Source organism: Dendropsophus ebraccatus, chromosome 9, assembly GCF_027789765.1.
Source record: "Dendropsophus ebraccatus isolate aDenEbr1 chromosome 9, aDenEbr1.pat, whole genome shotgun sequence".
Classification (NCBI taxonomy): domain Eukaryota; kingdom Metazoa; phylum Chordata; class Amphibia; order Anura; family Hylidae; genus Dendropsophus; species Dendropsophus ebraccatus.
This window is the reverse complement of record NC_091462.1, coordinates 13,648,801-13,670,647: the sequence shown is the minus strand read 5'-3', so window position 1 is coordinate 13,670,647 and position 21,847 is coordinate 13,648,801. Positions and strand designations below refer to the sequence as shown.

General features: G+C 42.7%; 2 protein-coding genes across 2 annotated transcripts in view; one reads left to right on the top strand and one right to left on the bottom strand.

Moving 5' to 3' along the window:
* Positions 1–21,847, bottom strand: part of MGAT5 (alpha-1,6-mannosylglycoprotein 6-beta-N-acetylglucosaminyltransferase) — a 118,178-nt gene that overhangs the window by 25,674 nt on the left and 70,657 nt on the right. The gene's annotated exons all lie outside the window — the stretch shown is intronic.
* Positions 19,737–21,024, top strand: LOC138801020 (uncharacterized). The gene is made up of 4 exons (XM_069983412.1): positions 19,737–19,814; positions 19,923–19,997; positions 20,111–20,197; positions 20,334–21,024. Exons 1-4 carry the CDS (start codon positions 19,737–19,739, stop codon positions 20,973–20,975), a joined length of 882 nt encoding a protein of 293 aa, XP_069839513.1. The 3' UTR covers positions 20,976–21,024.

Sequence of the window (21,847 nt, the reverse complement as noted above, 5' to 3'; positions counted from 1 at the left end):
AACGAGTGCCGATCTCATGGATCTCTGCAGCATATCTATGCTGCAGAGATCTCTATGAGAGATCAAAGCACTTATACTAGAAGTCCCCTAGGGGGGAATAACCCTAACCCCAGGGGGGCTTCTAGTATAAGTGTAAAAGTAAAAAAAAAACTGTTAATAGTAAAAAGCCCCCTCCCCTAATAAAAGTCTGAATCACCCCCCTTTTCCCAGGTTATAAATAAAGGTAAATAAATAAATAAACATGTTTGCTATCGCTGCGTGCGTAATCGCCCGAACTATTAATCACATTCCCGATCTCGCACGGTAAATGGCGTCAGCGCAAAAAAATCCCAAAGTGCAAAATTGCGCATTTTTGGTTGCATCAAATCCAGAAAAATTGTAATAAAAAGCGATCAAAAAGTCGTATATGCGCAATCAAGGTACCGATAGAAAGAACACATCATGGCGCAAAAAAAAAAACACCTGACACAGCCCCATAAAAGAGCTATAAGCCTGGGAATGGAGCGGTTTTAAGTGACGTATATTTGTTGACAATGGTTTAAATTTTTTACAAGCCATCAGATACAATATAAGTTATACATGTCACATATCGTTTTAATCGTAACGACTTGAGGAACATATATAACAAGTCAGTTTTACCCCAGGGCGAATGGCGTAAAAACACATTTCCCCCAAATAAACAAAATGCTTTTTTTTTTTTCAATTTCACCACACTTTGAATTTTTTTCTGGTTTCGCAGTGTACTTTATGCAAAGATTCAGCCTGTCATTGCAAAGTACAATTAGTGACGCAAAAAATAAGGGCTCATGTGGGTTTCTAGGTGGAAAAGTGCAAGTGCTATGGTCTTTTAAGCACAAGGAGGAAAAAAACGAAAACCCAAAAATCGAAATTGGCTCTGTCCTTAAGGGGTTAAATACTTTCCTGTAATACCTGTGGGGTCAAAATGGTCACCTCACACCAAGATGAATTCTTTGAGGGGTGCACTTTCCAAAATGGGGTGACTTATGGGGGGATTTCTCTCTGCTGACACTACAGGGGCTCTGCAAACGCACCTGGCGCTCAGAAACTTCTTCAGCTAAATCTGCATTGGAAAAGCTAATTGACGCTCCCTTCCTTCTGAGCCCGGCTGTGTGCCCATACAGTGGTTTACGCCCACATATCAGGTACCGTTGTACTCAGGAGAACCTGCGTTACAAATTTTGTGGTGCTTTTTCTCTCATTTTCCTTTTGAAAATGAGAAACTTTAATCTAAACGTATATATTATTGGAAAATTTTAATTTTCCATTTTTTTACTGCCTAATTGTGAATACTTTCCTCCAGCCCCTGTAGGGTTAAAATGCTCATTATACCTCTAGATTAATTCTTTAAGGTGTGTAGTTTCCAAAATGGGGTCACTTATGGGGGTTTTCAGGATACCAGACTTCTAAATCCATTTAAAAAAAGAACTGGTCCCTAAAAAAAAAATCAGTTTTCACGAAAATGTGATAATTTGCTGATGAATTTCTAAGCCCCATAACACCCTAAAAAGGTAAAATATGTTTACCAAATTATGGCAGAATAAAGAAGACATATTGGTAATGTGACTTAGTAACTAATTTATGTGCTACGACTTTCTTTTTTTTAGAAGCAGAGAATTTCAAAGTTCATAAAATGCTAATTTTTTAAATTTTTCATGATATTTTGATGTTTTTCACAAAAAACACACAAAGTAGTGACCAAATTTTGCCACTAACATAAAGTGTCATATGTGACGAAAAAACAATCTCAGAATCGCTAGCATACGTTAAAGAATCACTGAGCTATAAGCGCATAAAGTGAGACAGGTCAGATTTTGAAAAATTAGCCTGGTCATTAAGGCCCAAACTAGCTGCAGCACGAAGGGGTTAAAGGGGTACTCAAGTGAAAATCTTTTTCTTTCAAATCAACTGGTTTCAGAAAGTTATATAGATCTGTACATAACTTCTATTTAAAAATCTCTTTAAAAGTTTTCCAGTACTTATCAGCTGCTGTATGTCCTGCAGGAAGTTGTGCATTGTTTCCAGTCTTACACAGTGCTCTCTGCTGCCACCTCTGTCCATGTCAGGAACTGTCCAGAGCAGCAGCAAATCCCCATAGAAAACCTCTTCTGGGGGTGTGGCCTAACTGGCAAGGAGAAAGGACGTGCTGTGTGGAGCTCCTCACATATATTGATAAATATACTTCCCCAGGACTCATATTGCTCCTAAAACTGCCTAAACATACACAGGGGCATACCACAAACTACTCTGTCAGCTGTGGAGCGCTGCCAGACTCAGATGAAGTTCTTCCTGACTGGTGAGAGGGGAGAAAGATCACCTCCAGGAACCCAGAAAGCAAGTGACTGGTAAGATCAGCAACTAACAGAGCACTGTATAGTGCCTGACTGACCTATACTGCCAACTCTAAGTCACACTGGCACTAATCCCCCTGCCACATATATCCAGCACAACTCTTCTGTCACAGAACAGTGAGCACACTTACTGCTGAAGCTGCTACTTTCCATGTGCTGCAGACTGAGGGCGGCCATCTTCTTTTTCTGATACCCACAGGACCAGAGCAAAATAAGACCTGTCTGCACTATAATTAGTGTCTGCAAAGATATCAAGTGGACACCTATGCACATATATACCCTCTCTGCCCTCTCATAACAGCTCCCAGAACATAAAATAAGCAAATTAATAAAATACTGTACTGTACAACAATACTATACTAGAAATTATATACATCGCCACCTGCTGGATAAAAGTGGTACTGCTTCCCACAACAGCTTTTGAAATATAGTGCAATATAGTACAATTTGACATTGATATTCCTAGACAACAGCACCATCTTAAAGTATATTGACTCACGTTCTTCCTCCTAAATACTCCTCAGACTATTAACCAAGAGTGAATACTCTAATTTTTACGGGATCTCCTATAGAAATCCTACCTTTATCATCTACAATCTCAACCAATTTTTAAATCATTTCTGACCTAATGACCTACTATTAAAATAGTGACTTACCCGCGAACCTATCTTACCCATACTGCATTCATCAAAATTTGATGGGACAAATTGGAAATCAGAAAGCTTTTACCAACAAGCCAAAAACCAATACCTGCAAGAAACTATGGATAAATCTAACAAAAAGAAAAATGGTACCGCAAAAGATGCCAAAACAGTTACTCAAAAAACAGTGATAACAGACGAAAACGAAAACAGCACAGGTGCCTGGGACAGTGAAGATGAAAAAGCGTCATCTTCAAGCGAAGTTACTTATGCTAAAAGTTTTCTGAAACAGCTATTACAAAAAACAATAACACCTGTTATGACTGAGCTTGCAGACATTAAACAAGATATACGCCATATTGGAAATAGAGTCGAAACCCTGGAAACCACACAGGCTTCGATACTAGAATACAACGCAGCTTCTTCCAAATGCTTTGCTGAGCAACAAAATCATCTAAATCGATTATATAGATTGTTAGAAGACCAAGAAAACAGAGGACGACGCAACAACTTACGCTTCAGAGGCATTCCGGAAAGTGTTGCCCCTGAAGCTATTCCAAAGGCTATACAAGAAATATGCAACTCTATTCTGGAACAAGACTTATCAACTACAATCACTATAGAAAGAGCTCACAGAGCACTACGTCCCCGACCAAAACCAGCTGAGCCCCCAAGAGATATAATTTGTCGGTTTCTGAATTTTCAAGATAAAGACCAAATTCTACAAAAAGCCAGAGAATTGGACTCTATCCAATACGAAAGCTCAAATGTTACTATCTTTCAGGACTTGGCTCCAACTACCCTACTCAAAAGGAGGAAACTTAAACCTTTAACTGATTGGCTTAGAAACAAAAAAATCCCTTTTCGTTGGACCTTCCCGTTTGGAATTTCATTTGGGTATGAAGGCAGAGGAATCGTAATTAATGACTATGCAGATCTGGAAGAAAAATGTTCTAACATGGACATCCCAATCTCTGAGATAGAAAATTGGGACACAGTACAAAATCTTTTCTCTTTGCCAACGGTTGAATCTTCTTCAACATGGGAGCAAACTACACCAAGACAACGCAAAAAGAAACGTAACAATCGAGCCACCCCTGGGAAGAGTACTCGAGACCCACCTTGAACTTTAGTTCCTTCCCCTATTCTAAAGTGCTACTTTCTACATGTTGGGTTGTAAATTAAGTATTTGCAATATTTCCAGTTTTATATGTGTTTGTATCTGTTAATTACTACCCTTACATTGGAACCAGAATGTTTTTCCTCTTACTCGAGCTATTTAGGCTCGCGGGTATACTTACTTATGGTTTATATTGACCATAATATGTCTAATATGGATGTACCTAAACTTCTATTCTATATTTTACAGTTCTTCTTTTTACCGTTTAAAGTTAATACTAAGGTTACTGATTTACATGTTTGTGTAAAGGAATACACTACTTTATATACTATTCCGATATATTGGGAAATAAATCATTTTTCTGTTTTTCATCAAAAATCTAAACTATGGATACATTTACATTAATAACATACAATGTTAAGGGACTAAATTCTCCACCAAAAAGACGCCAAATTTTCTCCTACTTAAAAAAAGAATAGGGCGATATCTTATATTTACAAGAAACACATTTTAAGAAAGACCGTTTCCCTGACCTATCCCGTTCAATTTTCCCAACGTGGTATCACTCCGGGTCTGAGTCTTCAGCCTCTGGAGGAGTCAGCATAGGGTTCCATAAAAAATTCCCTTTTAATTACCATAGCCAACTTTCTGACCCAAAAGGCCGCTATATTTTTATCAAGGGTAATATAGGGGACCAAACTTATACCTTTGCTAATCTATATGCACCAAATTATGGTCAGGTAAACTGGCTGATTGATTGCCTTAACCTTTTGATTTCTTTTCAAGAAGGCTGGCTCATCTTGGGAGGTGACCTAAACCTGACCCTGGAGCCCCTAGAAGACTCCTCCACTGGTAAGTCAGCTCTTTCATATAAGGCACTAAAATGCCTTAAAAACAAACTTCAGTCCAATCACTTGGTGGACCTCTGGAGATGTTTTCACCCACAGCAGAAAGACTACACTTTCTACTCCTCTCCACGCAGTTCCTACCAACGATTGGACTATATATTTACCCTGAAAACACATATGTATACTGCGTAGATACACATATAGGTCCTATATTGTTATCAGACCATGCTCCTGTCTTTACGAAATTCGTATACCCGAATTCACAAAAGACGACACCTAAATGGAGACTAGACGAAACCATTCTGAGTCAGGAGAACCATAAAAAGCAAATACAACAACAATTACAATCATTCTTTGAAATTAATGACACATCTGAAATTTCTGAACAAGTCTTGTGGGATACTCACAAAGCTTACATCAGAGGCTGCTTTATCAGTCTTAATTCCCATATACGTAAAAAAAGAGAAGAAAAGACACAACAGATACTTCAACAAATTCAACAATTAGAAAAACAACATAAACAATCATTAGCAATTCAGACTCTCTCTGAACTGAACCTGCTTCGTTCAGAACTGAAAAATCATCTCAACTCTCTATCAGCCAAATTTTATACGCGGACACAACAGAAGATTTATGCACATGGTAACAAACCCACAAAGTATATGATGACCTATTTAAAACGCCGAAACATGAATAATTATGTTCACACTCTTAAAACATCAAATGGAACATCAATATATACTTCAGAAAAAATAGCAGAACAATTCAGATCCTTCTATTCTTCTCTCTATAATTTAAATAAAAACCTACCAATTTCTCCTGATATTGCAACCTTATCTGATTCCTTTCTCCAAAACTTAAATCTCCCCACATTAAGCTCAGACCAACAAGATGTATTGTCTAAACCTATTACTACTCAAGAACTGGAATGGGCAATACAGCACTCCCCTAATGGGAAAAGCCCAGGCCCAGACGGCCTTCCAATCCAATATTATTCTGTATATAAACCAATACTGATCCCATACCTACTACCTTTATTTAATAAAACTCTCCAAGATAAACCGTTATCCGCATCCATGACTCATGCTCACATTTCACTTATACCTAAAGATGGGAAAGACTTAACAAATTGCGGAAATTACAGACCAATATCTCTTTTAAATATTGATCTGAAATTGTTAGCTAAAATACTAGCAGAACGCCTAAAGAATATCCTTCCCCAACACATACACCAAGACCAAGTCGGTTTTGTAAAAGGAAGAGAAGGCAAAGATAACACTACCAGAGTATTAGATATACTACATTATGTTAACCATAAATCCATTCCACTCACTCTTCTAGGGACAGACGCGGAGAAGGCTTTTGACAGAATAAATTGGACATTTATGTCTAAAGTCCTAGAAAAATTTCACTTTCCCTCCAAATTTTGCTCTGCTGTCTTCTCTATGTATGCTACTTCCACTGCGTCTATATCAGTCAATGGGACCTTCTCCGCGTCTTTCCCTATCACAAATGGCACTCGCCAAGGGTGTCCATTATCCCCTATGCTATTTGCCTTGGTAATGGAACCCTTTCTTCAGGCCCTTCGCCAAGACACACAAATTAAAGGTGTCACACTGGGTGGTAGGGAGCACCTAGTTGCTGCATATGCAGATGATCTCTTATTACTGATCTCTGAGCCAGAAACGTCATTACCACGTGTACATTCTTTACTGGAACAATTTGGTAATATATCAAATTTTAAAATTAACGCTATAAAATCCCAAATACTAGCATTTAATATCCCCACTCCCTTAAAATTACATTTATCTTCCTCCCTACCTTATAGCTGGACTAACACACCGATTACTTTTCTGGGAGTTAAAATTAGTACTGACTTATCTAAACTTTATTCTCTAAACTTCCTACCACTACTTTCTAACATTATAAAACAATTAGAAAAATTTGATATACCAATAATTTCTTGGTTCGGCAGAAAAAGCATTGTTATGTCATTAATAATTCCCAAAATAACTTACCTAATGCAGGTTCTCCCCATACCCATCCCTAATTTATTTTTTGCTTCAATCAGGAAGACGATAAATAAATTCATCTGGTCTAATAAGCATCCGAGAATAGCAAATCGCATCCTCATACGTCCAAAACAATGGGGTGGCATCGGCTTACCAGACCCCGAGACTTATTCAAGAGCAATTTTACTCTCCAGAATAATAGACTGGATACGCGTCCCTTCACATAAAACCTGGATCTCTATAGAGGAAGAGCTGGCAATAAAGCCTCTGCGCTCATTACTTTTTTCCTCTCCCACAATAGCACATAGATCAAAATATATAACCCCCTTTATCACCTCTACACTCAGGGCTTGGGACTGGTTCAACAAGAAGCACGCTGCAAACACTTACCCTTCCTCCTTGATGCAAGTTAGAGACATTATTAGCATAGCCCATAAATCTTTGCAAAACAGTACCCCTATACATATCCGTAACTCACAAACACTTCTCTCCACCCTTATTGATAGAGATGGATGTCCCTTAGGCAATGAGGAGTTATCCTCTTCTCTCAAAATTTCCTCCTACCATACTATCCTGTTATCATATATCCGCTCACATTTACTAAATATTTGCAAACACCCTAAATTCCACAAGCCCCCTACTTGGTTCGAGGAAATTTTGACACAAGTCAACTATCCAACCAAAACCATTTCCCTTCTTTATAAAAAATTGATTCTTCCTCATCCTACGACTGCTCCCCCATTCATACAGCTTTGGGAGAAAGATCTGAATAAAACCTTCACTAAAGATGAAATTCAGTCAGTATTCCTAGCACCCTACAAGTCCTCCAGATGCGTAAAAGCACAAGAAAACGGATATAAAATTATATCCAGATGGTATATTACACCAGAAGTGTCTGCCCATTATAACTCACAGAAAGATGCAACTTGTTGGCGCTGCAAATCAGCCCATGGCTCCTTCTTACACATATGGTGGACTTGTCCAATAATATACAAATGGTGGAACACTATCTTTGATAAATGCAATCTTATATGCAAAACCAAAATAACAATCTCCCCAGAATGTGCCCTACTCCTTATATTCCCACCAAACTTGAAAGGCGCCCAAATGTTACTTTTTAGACACCTTCTGTCAGCTGCCCGTCTATTAGTACCTACTATGTGGATTTCTACGGAAGTGCCTTCCCTAAACACATGGCTCTTAAAGTCGACCAAATGTTCCGACTAGAAGAATTATCTCATTGGGAATCCAACACCCGATACAAATTCATGAATATTTGGTCGCCTTGGATCTCTTACCGAGAATCTATACTCCCAAAGTTACCTTAATCATACTGATCTCTAAATCTTCATTTCCCGACTTTATCCATATATTGGCCCAATATATAATAAAATATTACACTGATATTCACAAAACATATACCGATCTGTTCTGTATTCCTTTCCATTACCTGTTCTGTTTGTCATTTATAAAATGTGTTATTTATCCTTTCTACTAAGGATTTTCATATAGTTCTTTTATCCCCCCCCCCCCCCCCTGTACAACACTTTTTTTTATGTACGAAAATATTGTGTGACGTGACATGCTCTATTCTTCTTACTATGTCATCACTTGTCTTCTTATGTTACAATCTCCATGTAATTTTTCTTGATTAGATGTACACCATTCTTAATGTACCGAATTAATGCTTGTACAGTTATAACATAAAAAACCTTTAATAAAATATCTTTAAAAAAAAAAAAAAAAGAAAACCTCTTCTGGTTAGGGATAATAATTTTTCCCAGTGTGCGTGTGATGAGAGATTCGCATGTTACTGCTCCGGTCTTGTTTATAATTGTATTGGAAAATGAGACGAGGTGATCCATAGATACCACTTGGACATGTATTTTTTGTTAGTCAATAGCCCTTTCGATATGATGTTTTCATAAATACATGTATTATTTATCATATTTATGAGTTCGTCTAGTGGGGGAATCTTAGTAGATTTCCAATATTTTGTAAGAGCCAGTTTTCCTATTAGTAATTGACATAGTAAAGGTCTATACATAGTGGGTATGTTTTCAATGTTAATAAATAATAGTACCAATTGGGGGGACCAGTCAATAGGGTATGGTATCAATTGTGTTAGGAGATTTTTGTATTGATACCAGAATTGTTGTATCATTGGACATGTCCAAAGGGTATGATAGAGGGAGCCCCTCTCTCCACATCCCCTCCAGCATAGGTCTGAGGAACCTGGAAACATTTTGGCTAGCCGATCTGGTGTGTAATACCAGCGTAGGGAGGTTCTTATAGCTGCCTCTACATGAGATATACAATGAAGTGATTGGTGCATACTCCTTAGTAACGCCGTTAACTACTTGTTAAATTGAACTCAACTGTTAACCGTCATCCCTTCTTGACTCTCCTCTCATAGGACCTATAGGTGGTTTAATTGGTTTTGTTTCCTTTTCTGGTTAATTTTATATGTAATTAATACTGTAATTAACATTTTGACTAACGTCATTCACTTTAAATACAAAATTTCATAAGATGTAGACATGTATACAAACGTGATGTATTCTCCTAAAAGATTAAAGCAAAGTTTCGAACATGACGTGTAATATCTATTGTTAAACCTTAAAAATTTTTCAATAAAAATATTGAACAAGAAAACCTCTTCTGCTCTGGACAGTTCCTGACATGGACAGAGGTGGCAGCAGAGAGCGCTGTGTTAGACTGGAAAGAAAACAACATTTCCTGCAGGACGTACAGCAGCTGATAAGTATTGGAAGACCTGAGATTTTTAAAAAGAATTAAATTACAAATCTATATAACTTACTGAAACCAGTTAATTTAAAAAGAAAAAGATTTCCGCTGGAGTACCCCTTTAAGATTTGGGCCAGGGCCCAGATAAGAAGGTCACTGCCCCAAATGTTTTGCTGTCAGTTAATAAACTAGTGACGGCTGCCAGTGCTGCCAGCCTGTGTGCAGAGAGCAGGGCCACAAGCACAGAAGCAAAGCGCTTCATTCCTATCTGTATTCCGCTCATTAGGCTTTCCCCGGATGCTGGGAAAAGGTGGATCCAGTCCTGGGAAACTGGGAGACGTTGTTGGTGCGGTGTGTGCATGGAACATGCAGCATTACATTGATTTCAATGCAATGCAGTCCAGGCTGAAAAGAACGGCCGTGGTTCTTATTAACAGCGTTCTTTTAAAAATAAGTATCTTGTGTGAACATGACCTTATAGTGATTGTATGATTCTCCGAGACAGAACTACACAAGGAAGGGATCTTGGGGGGCGTGGCTTGGCGTGCCGAGGAGAAGGACGCGTTCTTGAAGAGCTCCGCGTTTGGCAAGTTTTGGAAGGGAAATCTAAAGAGATGCCGGGCTCGAAGGGGCGGAGGAAAAGGAATAAGAAGGGGGAAGGTGCTGGGAGTGAGCGGAACGGTCCTGCTGCGATGTCGCATCAGAAGAGAGGTGATGCGGAGTGTGAGACTTGCCGTGGCCTAGCTCCTGCTGTTGAGGCGGCCGTGTTGGATTCTGCAGTCATCGGTGAGAAGATCGGGAGGCACCAGACCTCAATCAATGGACCAGCAGAAAGACCTCGGCATGTGAGTGGGGACAAGGGGCGGTCTCGATCCCCCCTAACAGCCAGGGAGACCAGCAAGGGTGTCAAATCTCTAAGTCTGCCTCTGAGATAGATGGTGCAGCCCTGGCAGATATGACAGCTAGTAGGGACGATACAGCTACTCTGAGACAGGGGAGAGAGGCAGCGGTAGGAGCTGCCATTGAACAACATCATGTGAATGACAATAGAAATAGGCTGACACCCAACATAAAACAAATCCCTGTATTTAATGATATTGAGGATTTACAATCTTATTGGGAACAATCATTATATACAAATGACAAATTTATACAGCATAAAAAACAGGAACAGACCTTAAGTGACCTTAAGATGGATCTACTACACCTGTTAATTCTGACTATGATGGTAATGAACGATTGCTAAACAAAAAGAAAACACTCTCGACACCCAGAAAGCGTAACTTAAAGAAATCACCTCCCTATCATTCTATTGGCTCATCTGATGAATCTACATCACCTCCCTACCATTCGTTATTAAATAGGTCTGGGCAAACAAGACATAAAAAATGCCATGGAAGTACTGCAAGGTCATCCAGAAATACATGCGCTTCTATATATAATCCCTACGAAACAGGATCTTAAGAACCTTGCCTTAGATCTGAAATCTCATTGGCAAAAAGATCTATCTTTTGTGCAAAGTAAAGTAAATTCACTGGAACCAAAGTTAGAAATCATGGAAAAGTCTCTATCCAAACAAGAAGCGCAAATTAAAGACCTCATTCACACTAATCCAGCTTTACAAATCTCACAGAAAATGCTAACCATACAGCTAGATAACGCTGAGAACTACAAAAGAAGAAGGAATATTAGAATTAGAGGCTTATCAGAGGATGTAAAATCTAAAGATCTACATGGAAAGCTAACCTCTATGTTTAACAAAATTCTGAATAAAATAAATTCTGAATAAACCGCAAGACTCCCAGATTAAACTGGATTATGCATACAGATCTTCAAAGCCAAAAAAGGGAGACATCAATAAACCCAGAGATGTGATATGCAGCTTCCATCATCACACTTTAATGGTGCGTTCACACCTACAGGATCTGCAGCTGATTTTCTGCAGTAGATTTCATTTAAATAACTGAACACAGCATCAAATCTGCTGCAGATCCTGTAGGTGTGAACGCACCCTAAAGGAAGAAATTATGAAAAAAGCCAGGAACCTAAAAGACCTTTGTTTTAACGGTAACAAAATTCTATTATACAACGACCTCTCTGTCTTAACACGGAGACAGAGAGCCACGCTTAGACCTTTGACACGGAAACTGCAGGAGCGAAATCTTGAGTATAAATGGGGTTTCCCTTTCCCTTTATCTGTGAAGCATTCTGGAGGTACGGAGATTTTAAGGGATTCTAAGGATTTACCAAAATTTTTGGCCATATTGGATCTACAGGACATACATCTACAAGATTGGTGTGATTTACATTGGAATATGGTGCTACCTTTACCTATATATGCTCCATAAGATCGCTCCAACTTCACTCCGAGCAAGATTCATGGTGTTACAGTACTAGAGCATTCATCTTCACAGATCTGGAACTTCACCTGAGACTGTTGACGCGATAACCGGAAATAGTTGAATGTTTCCCTTTAAGATTGGACTTCATTCATAATCTGTTTTATTTTAATATAACATTTGTTTTTGCTATAGATAATTTTGTTTATATTGTGCTCTATTTTCATCTTAAGGGCTCGTTCCCACTGAGGAAAAGTAGCGGAATTCCGTGACGGAATTGTCCGCCGCGGAATGCCGTTAGCCTCCCGCTCATAATGGGAGTCTATGGGAGGCGCGCGCTCCTGCCCTGTCCGCGCTGAAGAATGAACATGTTCATTCTTCAGCGCGGACAGGGCAGGAGCGCGCGCCTCCCATAGACTCCCATTATGAGCGGGAGGCTAACGGCATTCCGCGGCGGACAATTCCGTCGCGGAATTCCGCTACCTTTCCTCAGTGGGAACGAGCCCTAAGAGGAAGCAATTTTGCTTTATGTGTAGATTAGAGAATGGTATAAGACTTTATCCCAATATATAACCTACTTTCCCAGGATCACCTCCACATAATAAAAAACAGTGGCTTCGTACTTAGGTGACCAGCAAATGTATGGATAATATTTTACACACAATTAGATTGCACATACTATACTTTATTTGCTGACCTTACTGATTTGATCTCTTCTTTTTCGTCTTATATTAGTCATATTTGGTCTTGGAGATTTTGCTTTTATATTGCTGTTCTCAACTATAGCACATTATATGGGGAGATGCCCCGACGACGCCAATATAGTATAATGAGTAGGAGTTTATACTTAATCTGAAGATGATTTTATGAAGAAAATACTATAGTTAGAGAGAATACTCTTATATAATTGTTTTTGATAATTATGGAAACAACTGCACATACCTTTCCCTACCTAACCTATTTATCCCCTTTCTTTTCTCTACTTTATATTGTCTACTATCTTATGTTTATAACACGACTTGTTACACTTCTACTTTTACAAGCGACTAATAATTACTTACACAAGTTTAAAAAAAAATTCTTCAATAAAAATATAATTGGCAAGGAAGGGATCTTGCTAGCATCACAGACGTGTATTATTGCATCTGTATTATGGGGACAGATCAGCAGAAGACGTTTTGTGCCCCGAATGTATTAGGACCCCAGCAACGTCCCTGTATCTGGTTATCATACCACAGCAAGGGCTCATGTCTGACTATGTATATATTATACTATAGAAATCTATAGAGAATTGTAGATAAATAAGTAACTGTTATGTTCTTCTACATCAGGGGGGGTCAGACTCAAATACACAGTGGGACAAATTGATAACAGCGGACTAAGTCGTGGGCCAACCGTGATATATATAGAGGTGTGCGCCGTTCCTGGCACTGCGGTTTCCGGCCTTGTGAACCAATGATACGGTACAATAAATTGCCATTACATTACAGGGATAGGAAGGTAATGGACAGGGTGGAGTAAATCTTAACAGCGTTATTCAGAGTTACAAAACCATGGTCACTTTCTTCTAGACACAGCACCACTCTTGTCTCCAGTTCAGGCGCAGTTTGTAATAAGCTCCATTCACTTCAATGGAACAGAATTGCAAAAACCTGCACCCAATCTGGAGACAAGAGCGATGCTGTCTCTGGAAGAAGTTCTTGTAATGCTGGATAACCCCTTTAAGAGAGGTAAAGCTTACCAGCGTCAGGGAGAAAGAAGTGCTGCCATCTCTGTGTCAGGGCGACACGCGGCGCTCCCAGCCCTGTCAGGGTAAAGTCACGCCTCCGTATTACCTGTCTGCAGTTATGGTCAGATTACAGGCCATTCTATGGTCTCATACACACACCCATAGGTATCATGATGGCGCCGTGCTGGGGCTGGGATCTGTGTAAGATCAGGAACGTAAGAATGGACGAGTAATTTTTTTTTTAACACTGTTTATTTAAAAATTAGGAAATGGGGGGGGGGTATTTATCATTTGGGTTTATGTAACAGATGTTTTTTAATCTCTTAATGACACAGGGTGAGACATGACACACATGGGAAGCAGAGAGGGATCATGGTGCGGCCCTCTCTCTGCAGAATGTGGCTCCCGGCTAATCAGCTATTTAACTGACAGCTGCGTTAAAATAGCTGGTGTCCCCCATCCCTGGGGTCTAGTGGGGAGGATCTCCCCTCTGCAATGCGATCGGAGGGGAGATCCCTTCATCTTAACGGCCTCAGTGTGGCACTGACACTGATCCCGGCTTGGAAATCTATAGATTTTTTTAAAATAAAAAAATGAATATATTAATATATATTAATATAAAACAATATTATTCAGACACGGAGAATAAGAGTCACCAAAACTAACAAACGTCATGGTGGCAGATTTTTCTTACTTTTTATACATAAAAAGAATTACGGTAATAAAATAAATGATCAATAACAAATATAATACTAATAAAAACTAAAGATCACGGCGCAAAAAATTACGCTCCACAGGAGAAAGAAAAAATGTGATAAGAGTCACAATGGGGGAAATTTTGAATTTTTTTTGTCTCAATTTCACCCCATAAATAATATTTTGGAGGTTCCGTCATACATTTTATGGCAGATTGAAAGAAGCCATTACAGAGTACACCTGCTCCTGAAAGCAGAACAAGTCCTCACATGGCCCTGTAGGTGGAGAAATCAAAGGCGAAGAAGAAAAAACGAAAATGGAAAAAGAATCAGTCATTTTAGGGTCTCTCCTTAAGGGGTTAAGGAAATCTATGGATTTCATCAGCGACAAAAAACCCCGACACCCACAGCAAGAGTCTGACATGAGGAGTCTGTCCTAGAGGACAATGGATTGCACCATGTATGTTACTGGACACGGCTCCCCAGCAGCTTATTACATGATCAGCCAATAATACATAATATAATTACACATGCCGACGGTTCATCTGGGATGTAAAGATCCCAGCACCCCGAGCCCTGATCCCCATTCAGTATAGAAACCCATAGAGTGCAGGGGGGTACGGAGAACAGGCCCCATCACACTCCTGAATAGATTCTCCTCAATCAACATTTACCAGCTCTGTTTGCAACATAAGGCTCTGTGCACATTCTGTATAAACAACGGCCGTGGTATGACTGATACTGCCATATCGGCCGCAGGAACATAATTTCATTTTATTTGGATTGCGGGCACATTTGGGTGGTGCCCATCATTGAACTCTTTGCAATGTACGGCCGTCAGAACATCTGTACATTATGTGAACTGAGCAACGGCCGCAGTGCATTATTTTAAGGCAAGAATGACCGTTCTCATCTTAAAATATAGACTGTGTGAACATAGCCTAAGCCTCGATAAAAGTTGTCCACCAACTGTGCTCCTATTCTTATAGGACGCAGGTAACAGCTGAGCCGTCATGGGTTCTGGAAGATATAACACCCTGGACCCCTAATAAAACCTCAGGCCAAGCTCGTTAGGATACTGTCCATGCAGGGCTCCAGATGGCGACCAAAATGGTCGCCAATGCGACTAATATTTTGCAAATGGCGCCCAGATTTATTAATCTGGGCGCCATTTGCGACTGGCCCCGGCGGCGGCGCGCTGTCTCTTTAAGTATCCCCGGCTGATGCGCGGCTGCCGGGGGTGTCCCGTCCTATCCCCGGCAGCGCGGCGCATCAGTGAGCTGCCTGGGGCCCTGACTTCCGGCACAGGAAGCGCGCGTCAGAGACGCTTCCTGTGTCAGAAGTCACAGCCCCGGCGTACAGAGAGCTCACTGACGCGCCGCGCTGCCGGGGATAGGATGGGACACCGCCGGCAGCCGCGCATCAGCCGGGGACAGCGTCCGAAGAAGAAGAGGATCGCCGGGGGAGCGGGTTGTCAGGTGAGTTTGTGTGTTTGTTTTTTTTTAAATACTGCTTAGCATAGAGGAGGAGGGGGGGGGCATCTATAATGAGGGGAAGAGAAGGGGGGGGCATCTAAAATGGGGGGAAGAGAAGGGGGGGCATCTATAATGGGGGGAGAAGGGGGGGCATCTATAATGGGGGGAGAAGAGGGGCCATGTTCAAGGGGGGGAGAGGGGGCTATCTATAAGGGGAGGGGGTATCTATAAGGGGGGGAGAAGAGGGGGCATCTACAATGGGGAGGAGGAGGGGGCATCTATAATGGGGGTAGAGGGGGTCATCTATAAGGGGAGGGGGTATCTATAAGGGGGGGAGAAGAGGGGGCATCTATAATGGGGGGGGGAGAGAGGGCATCTATAATGGGGGGGGGGAGAGGGGGCATCTATAATGGGGGGGGGAGAGAGGGCATCTATAATGGGGGGGGAGAGGGGGCATCTATAATGGGGGGGAGAGGGGGCATCTATAATGGGGGGGGAGAGGGGGCATCTATAATGGGGGGGAGAGGGGGCATCTATAAGGGGAGGGGGTATCTATAATGGGGGGGAGAGGGGGCATCTATAATGGGGGGGAGGAGGGGGCATCTATAATGGGGGGGAGGAGGGGGTCATCTATAAGGGGAGGGGGCCATCTATAAGTGTAGGGCAAACTGGCTGCAGACACTGGGAGGTAGATATATGCACAATTCTTATTATCAGGGCCCCTCAGGTGTCTGTATTGTAGGGGGTCACTTGCATTAGTCACTAGGTGAGAGATATATCTATCTATATACACATCTTGTGGGGGGTCACTATGGCTGCAGTCATAAGTCTAGCTCAGTATGTATAGACTGTTGCAAGCTTTTAAAGGGAACCTGTCACCCCCGGTGACGGGGTGACAGGCTCCCAACCCCCCGTTAGTGCCCCCTATACTCACCTCATCGCGCCGGATCCCGCTTCTGAAGATGGTCGGGTCACGGAGATCTCAGCCGCTGCAGCCTGACGCGCACACTGAGAGATGAGTCCAACACTCATAGAGAATGATGGAGCGCTGGACTCTCCTGTCATTCTCTGAGCGTTGGACTCATCTCTCAGCGCGCGCCGGGCTGCAGCGGCTGAGATCTCCGTGACCCGACCATCTTCAGAAGCGGGATCCGGCGCGATGAGGTGAGTATAGGGGGCTCTAACGGGGGGTTGGGAGTCTGTCACCCCGGCATGGGGGTCAACAGGTTCCCTTTAAGTTCAAGTTCAGAAGAGTAAGCCTCATTAAAAGGCTAGCCAAGTGAAGCTGAAGTACTGAGTCAGACTGTATATGGTTGTCAGACTGTATATGGTTGTCAGGTTGCAAGTTTCCATGTTGAACATTTTCAAACTAAGAAAAGAGAGAATCTAAAGGAGGAGGAGGCTGCCGTGGCCTCTGCACACAGTAAGTCCCATGTAACATAACATTAATTTTACATGGTTTAAAATGTTGGCGACCAAATATTCTATTTGGCGCCTAAATTTTTCAGGTTAGGAGCCAATGGCTCCTAGGTAAATTTTTTAGTCTGGAGCCCTGCCATGTGGCCCTATAAAGGTAACCCTTCACCCCAGCACCTGGGGCAAAGCCCGCCCAACCACCCGGAAGAGACGCGGATACTTACCCCGTCCCCATGCACAGGATAAGGGACAGGTAAGTGGTCGCAGGGATTCTGACCTCTATACATCCTGCTGTCCTCCGTACCGCACCCCGCCGGCTGTGTTAGGCTACGTTCACACAGAGCAAAAGGAGCGGATTACGCAAGGAAATATTTCCGCCTGAAATCAACTGACGCTGAATTCCGAGCAGAATATAAGCAGAATCCCTGCGTATTCTGCTAGGAAAGTGTTCAGCTCGTAATCAGCTCTTGACAAATTCAGCGCGGAATACTCGAGGAATCCGCGCTGAATCCGCATGCATTCAGCGAGTATTTGGTGAGTAAATCAGACTATACCAGAACATATACTAGAATCCTCCTCCCCCCCCTTTTCCCCATTTCCACGCTGATTCAGCGAGTAATTTCCGCTTGTATTACGCTTGTATTCCGCACTGAATACGCTTGTATTCCGCGCTGAAACAGAAAATCAGAGCCCCATTGATTTGTATAGGCTTCCGCTAGCGGAAGAATGAACATGTTCATTCTTCTGGCGGAAAGCGGATTAGTTCAGTGCGGAAATTCCACTGTGTGAACTGCAGAGCAGAATTTCCATTTAACACAATGGAAATTAGCTCTGCACCTATTTTAACGGCTGAAATTTCAGCGCTGATTCAGCGCAGAAATTCAGCTGCTTTTGCTCAGTGGGAACAAGCCCTTATGAATACAACATTGGGTACGACCTGCAGCTCTATTTACTCCTGGAGCTACGGAGAGAACAGAGTACGCTGGAATAGCGCTGTATTCTGCCCTTTCTGTAGCTCCATAGGAATAAATTGAGCCGCAGGTCGTACCCAATGCTGTATTCATAACAAAGCCGGCGGAGCCCAATACAGAGATCGGCAGGGGGTGCGGAGGTCGGACCCCCCACAACCTCCCACTTTTTCCAAATCCTGTGAATAAGGGAAAAGTTGGCTTTCCATGAATTAATCCTTTAGGGTGCGTTCACACGTACAGGATCTGGAGCAGATTTGATGATTCAGATTTGAAGCAAATTTTATCAGTGTCCCTGATATCTGTTATTAGCTGTAATAAGTGTGCAGGGAAATGTATTCTATGGCGGGGTCTATGGATTCTCATGTTACACTTATTTTTATTTGCTTTATTCTTTACATCTGGAATTCCATTGGGCGATTGCTACTTGTGATGGAAAATTCCCATACACATTGGTACAACGTAGAGACGGCCCTGAGATCTAGTCAGTGATCAGTTCCCGATCCCACCGGCCGCTGCATCTGTGACAATAGCCGCCATTCCATCAGAGGTGGAGCTGTCCGTCTCATCTGCTCCTCCTGTCAGTCATCCTGCCATCTAGTGGTGGGGTAAGGAGTCACATACCCTGATATCCTATAGGCCGTGCCCTGTTCTACGGCCATAAAAGCTCCATCCACCACTGGAGGAATCTCACAGAACAACGGCCGGGATACAAACCATTGTAGTTACATATGGGGAACAACAACTGATACTGTTACCATAGCAACATAGACAACTGCTATATGTGTGTTATCTGTAGTGTCAGGAATAAGTGGTACAGTATAGCTGCTGCTGGGAGAGCTGATGATGTCATCACCTCCTAATGATGTCACATGGACTTCGGAACGTTGCCATGTGACCACCGGCGGGTATATAAGGGGCCTCCGACCACCTATAGCTTGTCTCTGCTTTGCCATTCGTGGTGATAGGAGACACCCCTCTTGGTGACAATGAGGGTGATTCTGATCCTCGCGTTTCTGCAGCTGATCAGTCCTTCTACACAGAGCCATATACCCAGTATTCAGGACGTCTCATCATGGCTATATACCATCCTGCCTGATGAACGGCCAATGGAGAAGCCACCACCACCTCCTCCCACTATGTATGAGGTAAGTCTCCCAGTACTATCCCTACAATCCAGCATTGTATTGTTATTATATAATATTATTTCTTGTCTTTCAGAGATTCTTACACTGGATTGACACCATCTTGTCCTATTATTACCCGACCACCAACCCGAGACCCTGGAAGTATGAGGCGAGTACCAGTCCTATCCATGGGATACAGAATTATTAGGATTCCCTCCATGATAAGATTAGGCCGGGACGATTTCTTACATGTTTCTTATTCTCTTTCAGGACTTCCAGTCTGAAGACGTCGTTCCCCACATCCGGGTTATATACCAGCTCTTTGGGGTGAGTTATAGTTGCTGTATATTATGATCGGCCTACACCACATACAGCGCTCACACTGCCTGATCCCGGGGGCCACGGCCCCATATAACACATGTTGTTTTCTTGCAGGAATTTTTAGCAGACCCGGTTGGTGATCCGTACGCCGCACCCGGTCACAGACGCACACGGGAGCGATGCATTGGGGTAAGTGGAGCTCAGACTGTATATTCCATGTGGACATGTTATTGGAGACGCCTCGGATTCTCCTATACTTTCTATGTAAGGTATTATATTCTCTTTGTTTTTACATTTTACAGAATAACCCATCGCCATCCATTGCCCCCCGGGAGAAGCCTACGCTTATGAGGAGAATATACACATGGATGAGTAGTAAGGTGTTTGGGGTAAGTGACGCCATCTTGTATTATAGGGAGCGATCTGCAGTCACACATCACCCCCTCCTGTTCTGCTGCAAGACGGACAATGAAAGCTGGAGCTGCTCTCATGGCTCCATAGTCACTCTGTCTCTTTCTATTACAGGAGCCCCCACCACCCGTGACCCCCAGAGAGGATGCCCCCGGCTGTATGGTGACCCTCCGCAATCGGGTTCTCAGTAGAGCGGTATTCACGCTCCTAATATCCCCACTATTCACAGTAGTGGTCCTGGCCGCCTGGCTGGCACATGAGGAGGACAGCGAATGGGAAGCTTCCTCTGGTGCCGATGATGACGAAGCTCAGGTCCCGCTCAGTGAGGACCCGGTGGAGGCTGAAGCCATACCAGAGCCGCAAATCGCAGCAACATCAGGAGAACAAACCACCGAGAGCCTGAATGTGCCGGCAGAAACATCCGCAGCCGCACCGGAACCATCCAGGCTAAAGGGCATCCTCCGGTCCGCACCGCGCCAACAAGCGACATTCAGAAAGGTGACGTTTAACGCTAAAGTGCATTTCCGCCCCATCCCACCGAACCACAAGAACCAGAAGGCTCGAACCTCCTCAGCACATCGGGAGAGAGAGTTTGTCCAGGACCCCATGTCTGAGTATGACTTACCACCCAGACAGGACACAGAAATCGTCCATCAGACACCACCAGCCCACCGGTCACCTGCCCACCACATCGCCAGACACATCATCCAATCCCTGAGCTGTCTCTGGTGTGGAGCAAGGACCGAGGAGGACTAAGACCGAGCCAGATCATAGGCACCATAGTAATAAAAAATATCCAAAATGATACGATGTGTCAGTGTGTGATGTGAAGGGCTGTAAAGGGGAAACAGTAAATCTGAAGGCGGCCGCACTTACTAAGCTGCTATAGGATGTGTCCAGGACATGGAGCAGGAACCTGCGGCCCCCCAGCTGGTACAATAGTACGGCTCCCATCATAGCTGGACAGGCAGAGCTTTGGCTTCCAGACATGATGGGAGCTGTATCTGGCAGCAGATACACCAGGTCTGACACTTATTACCTGCTATGTGTGTCAGTGGTTTCCTTCTATACATTGTGTCCTATCTGCCATACGCTAGGCCTCTATATACTGCAGTGTAGCCTGCTGGGACCATCCAGATGAGGAAACTACATGGAGTCTACAAAGTTTCATCTATTTCCTATGTCTTTTCCTGCAGGACGCAGCAGTCTGGTCTTCTATACTGTTGGGGTCTCAGACTGAGACAGAATCATTGGTGGAAGATAGAGCAAACGTGGTGACTAGTAGCCGCCATTCAGTCCATTATACTTGGATATCCGGCCAGGAGTCACAGTATACACTGACCACACAGATGAGATATCACTGACACATGATGGGAACAGCCCAGTATAGGTACAGGTATATGGCTGTGTACTCACAGGATTTCTGTTAGTCATTTTTCACCAACAAAACCAGGAGGGGCTGGAAACACAAAACTGTGTAAATCTTCCCAGTATAATTTCGCTGCTCTCCTACTGGTTTTGGTTGAAGAAAGACTGATGGAAATCCTATGTGTGACCACAGCCTATACCGGTCTGCCTGTATAGTCACTGACTAGTAGTTTATTTCTGGCCAGGGGCGTTGCAAGGCA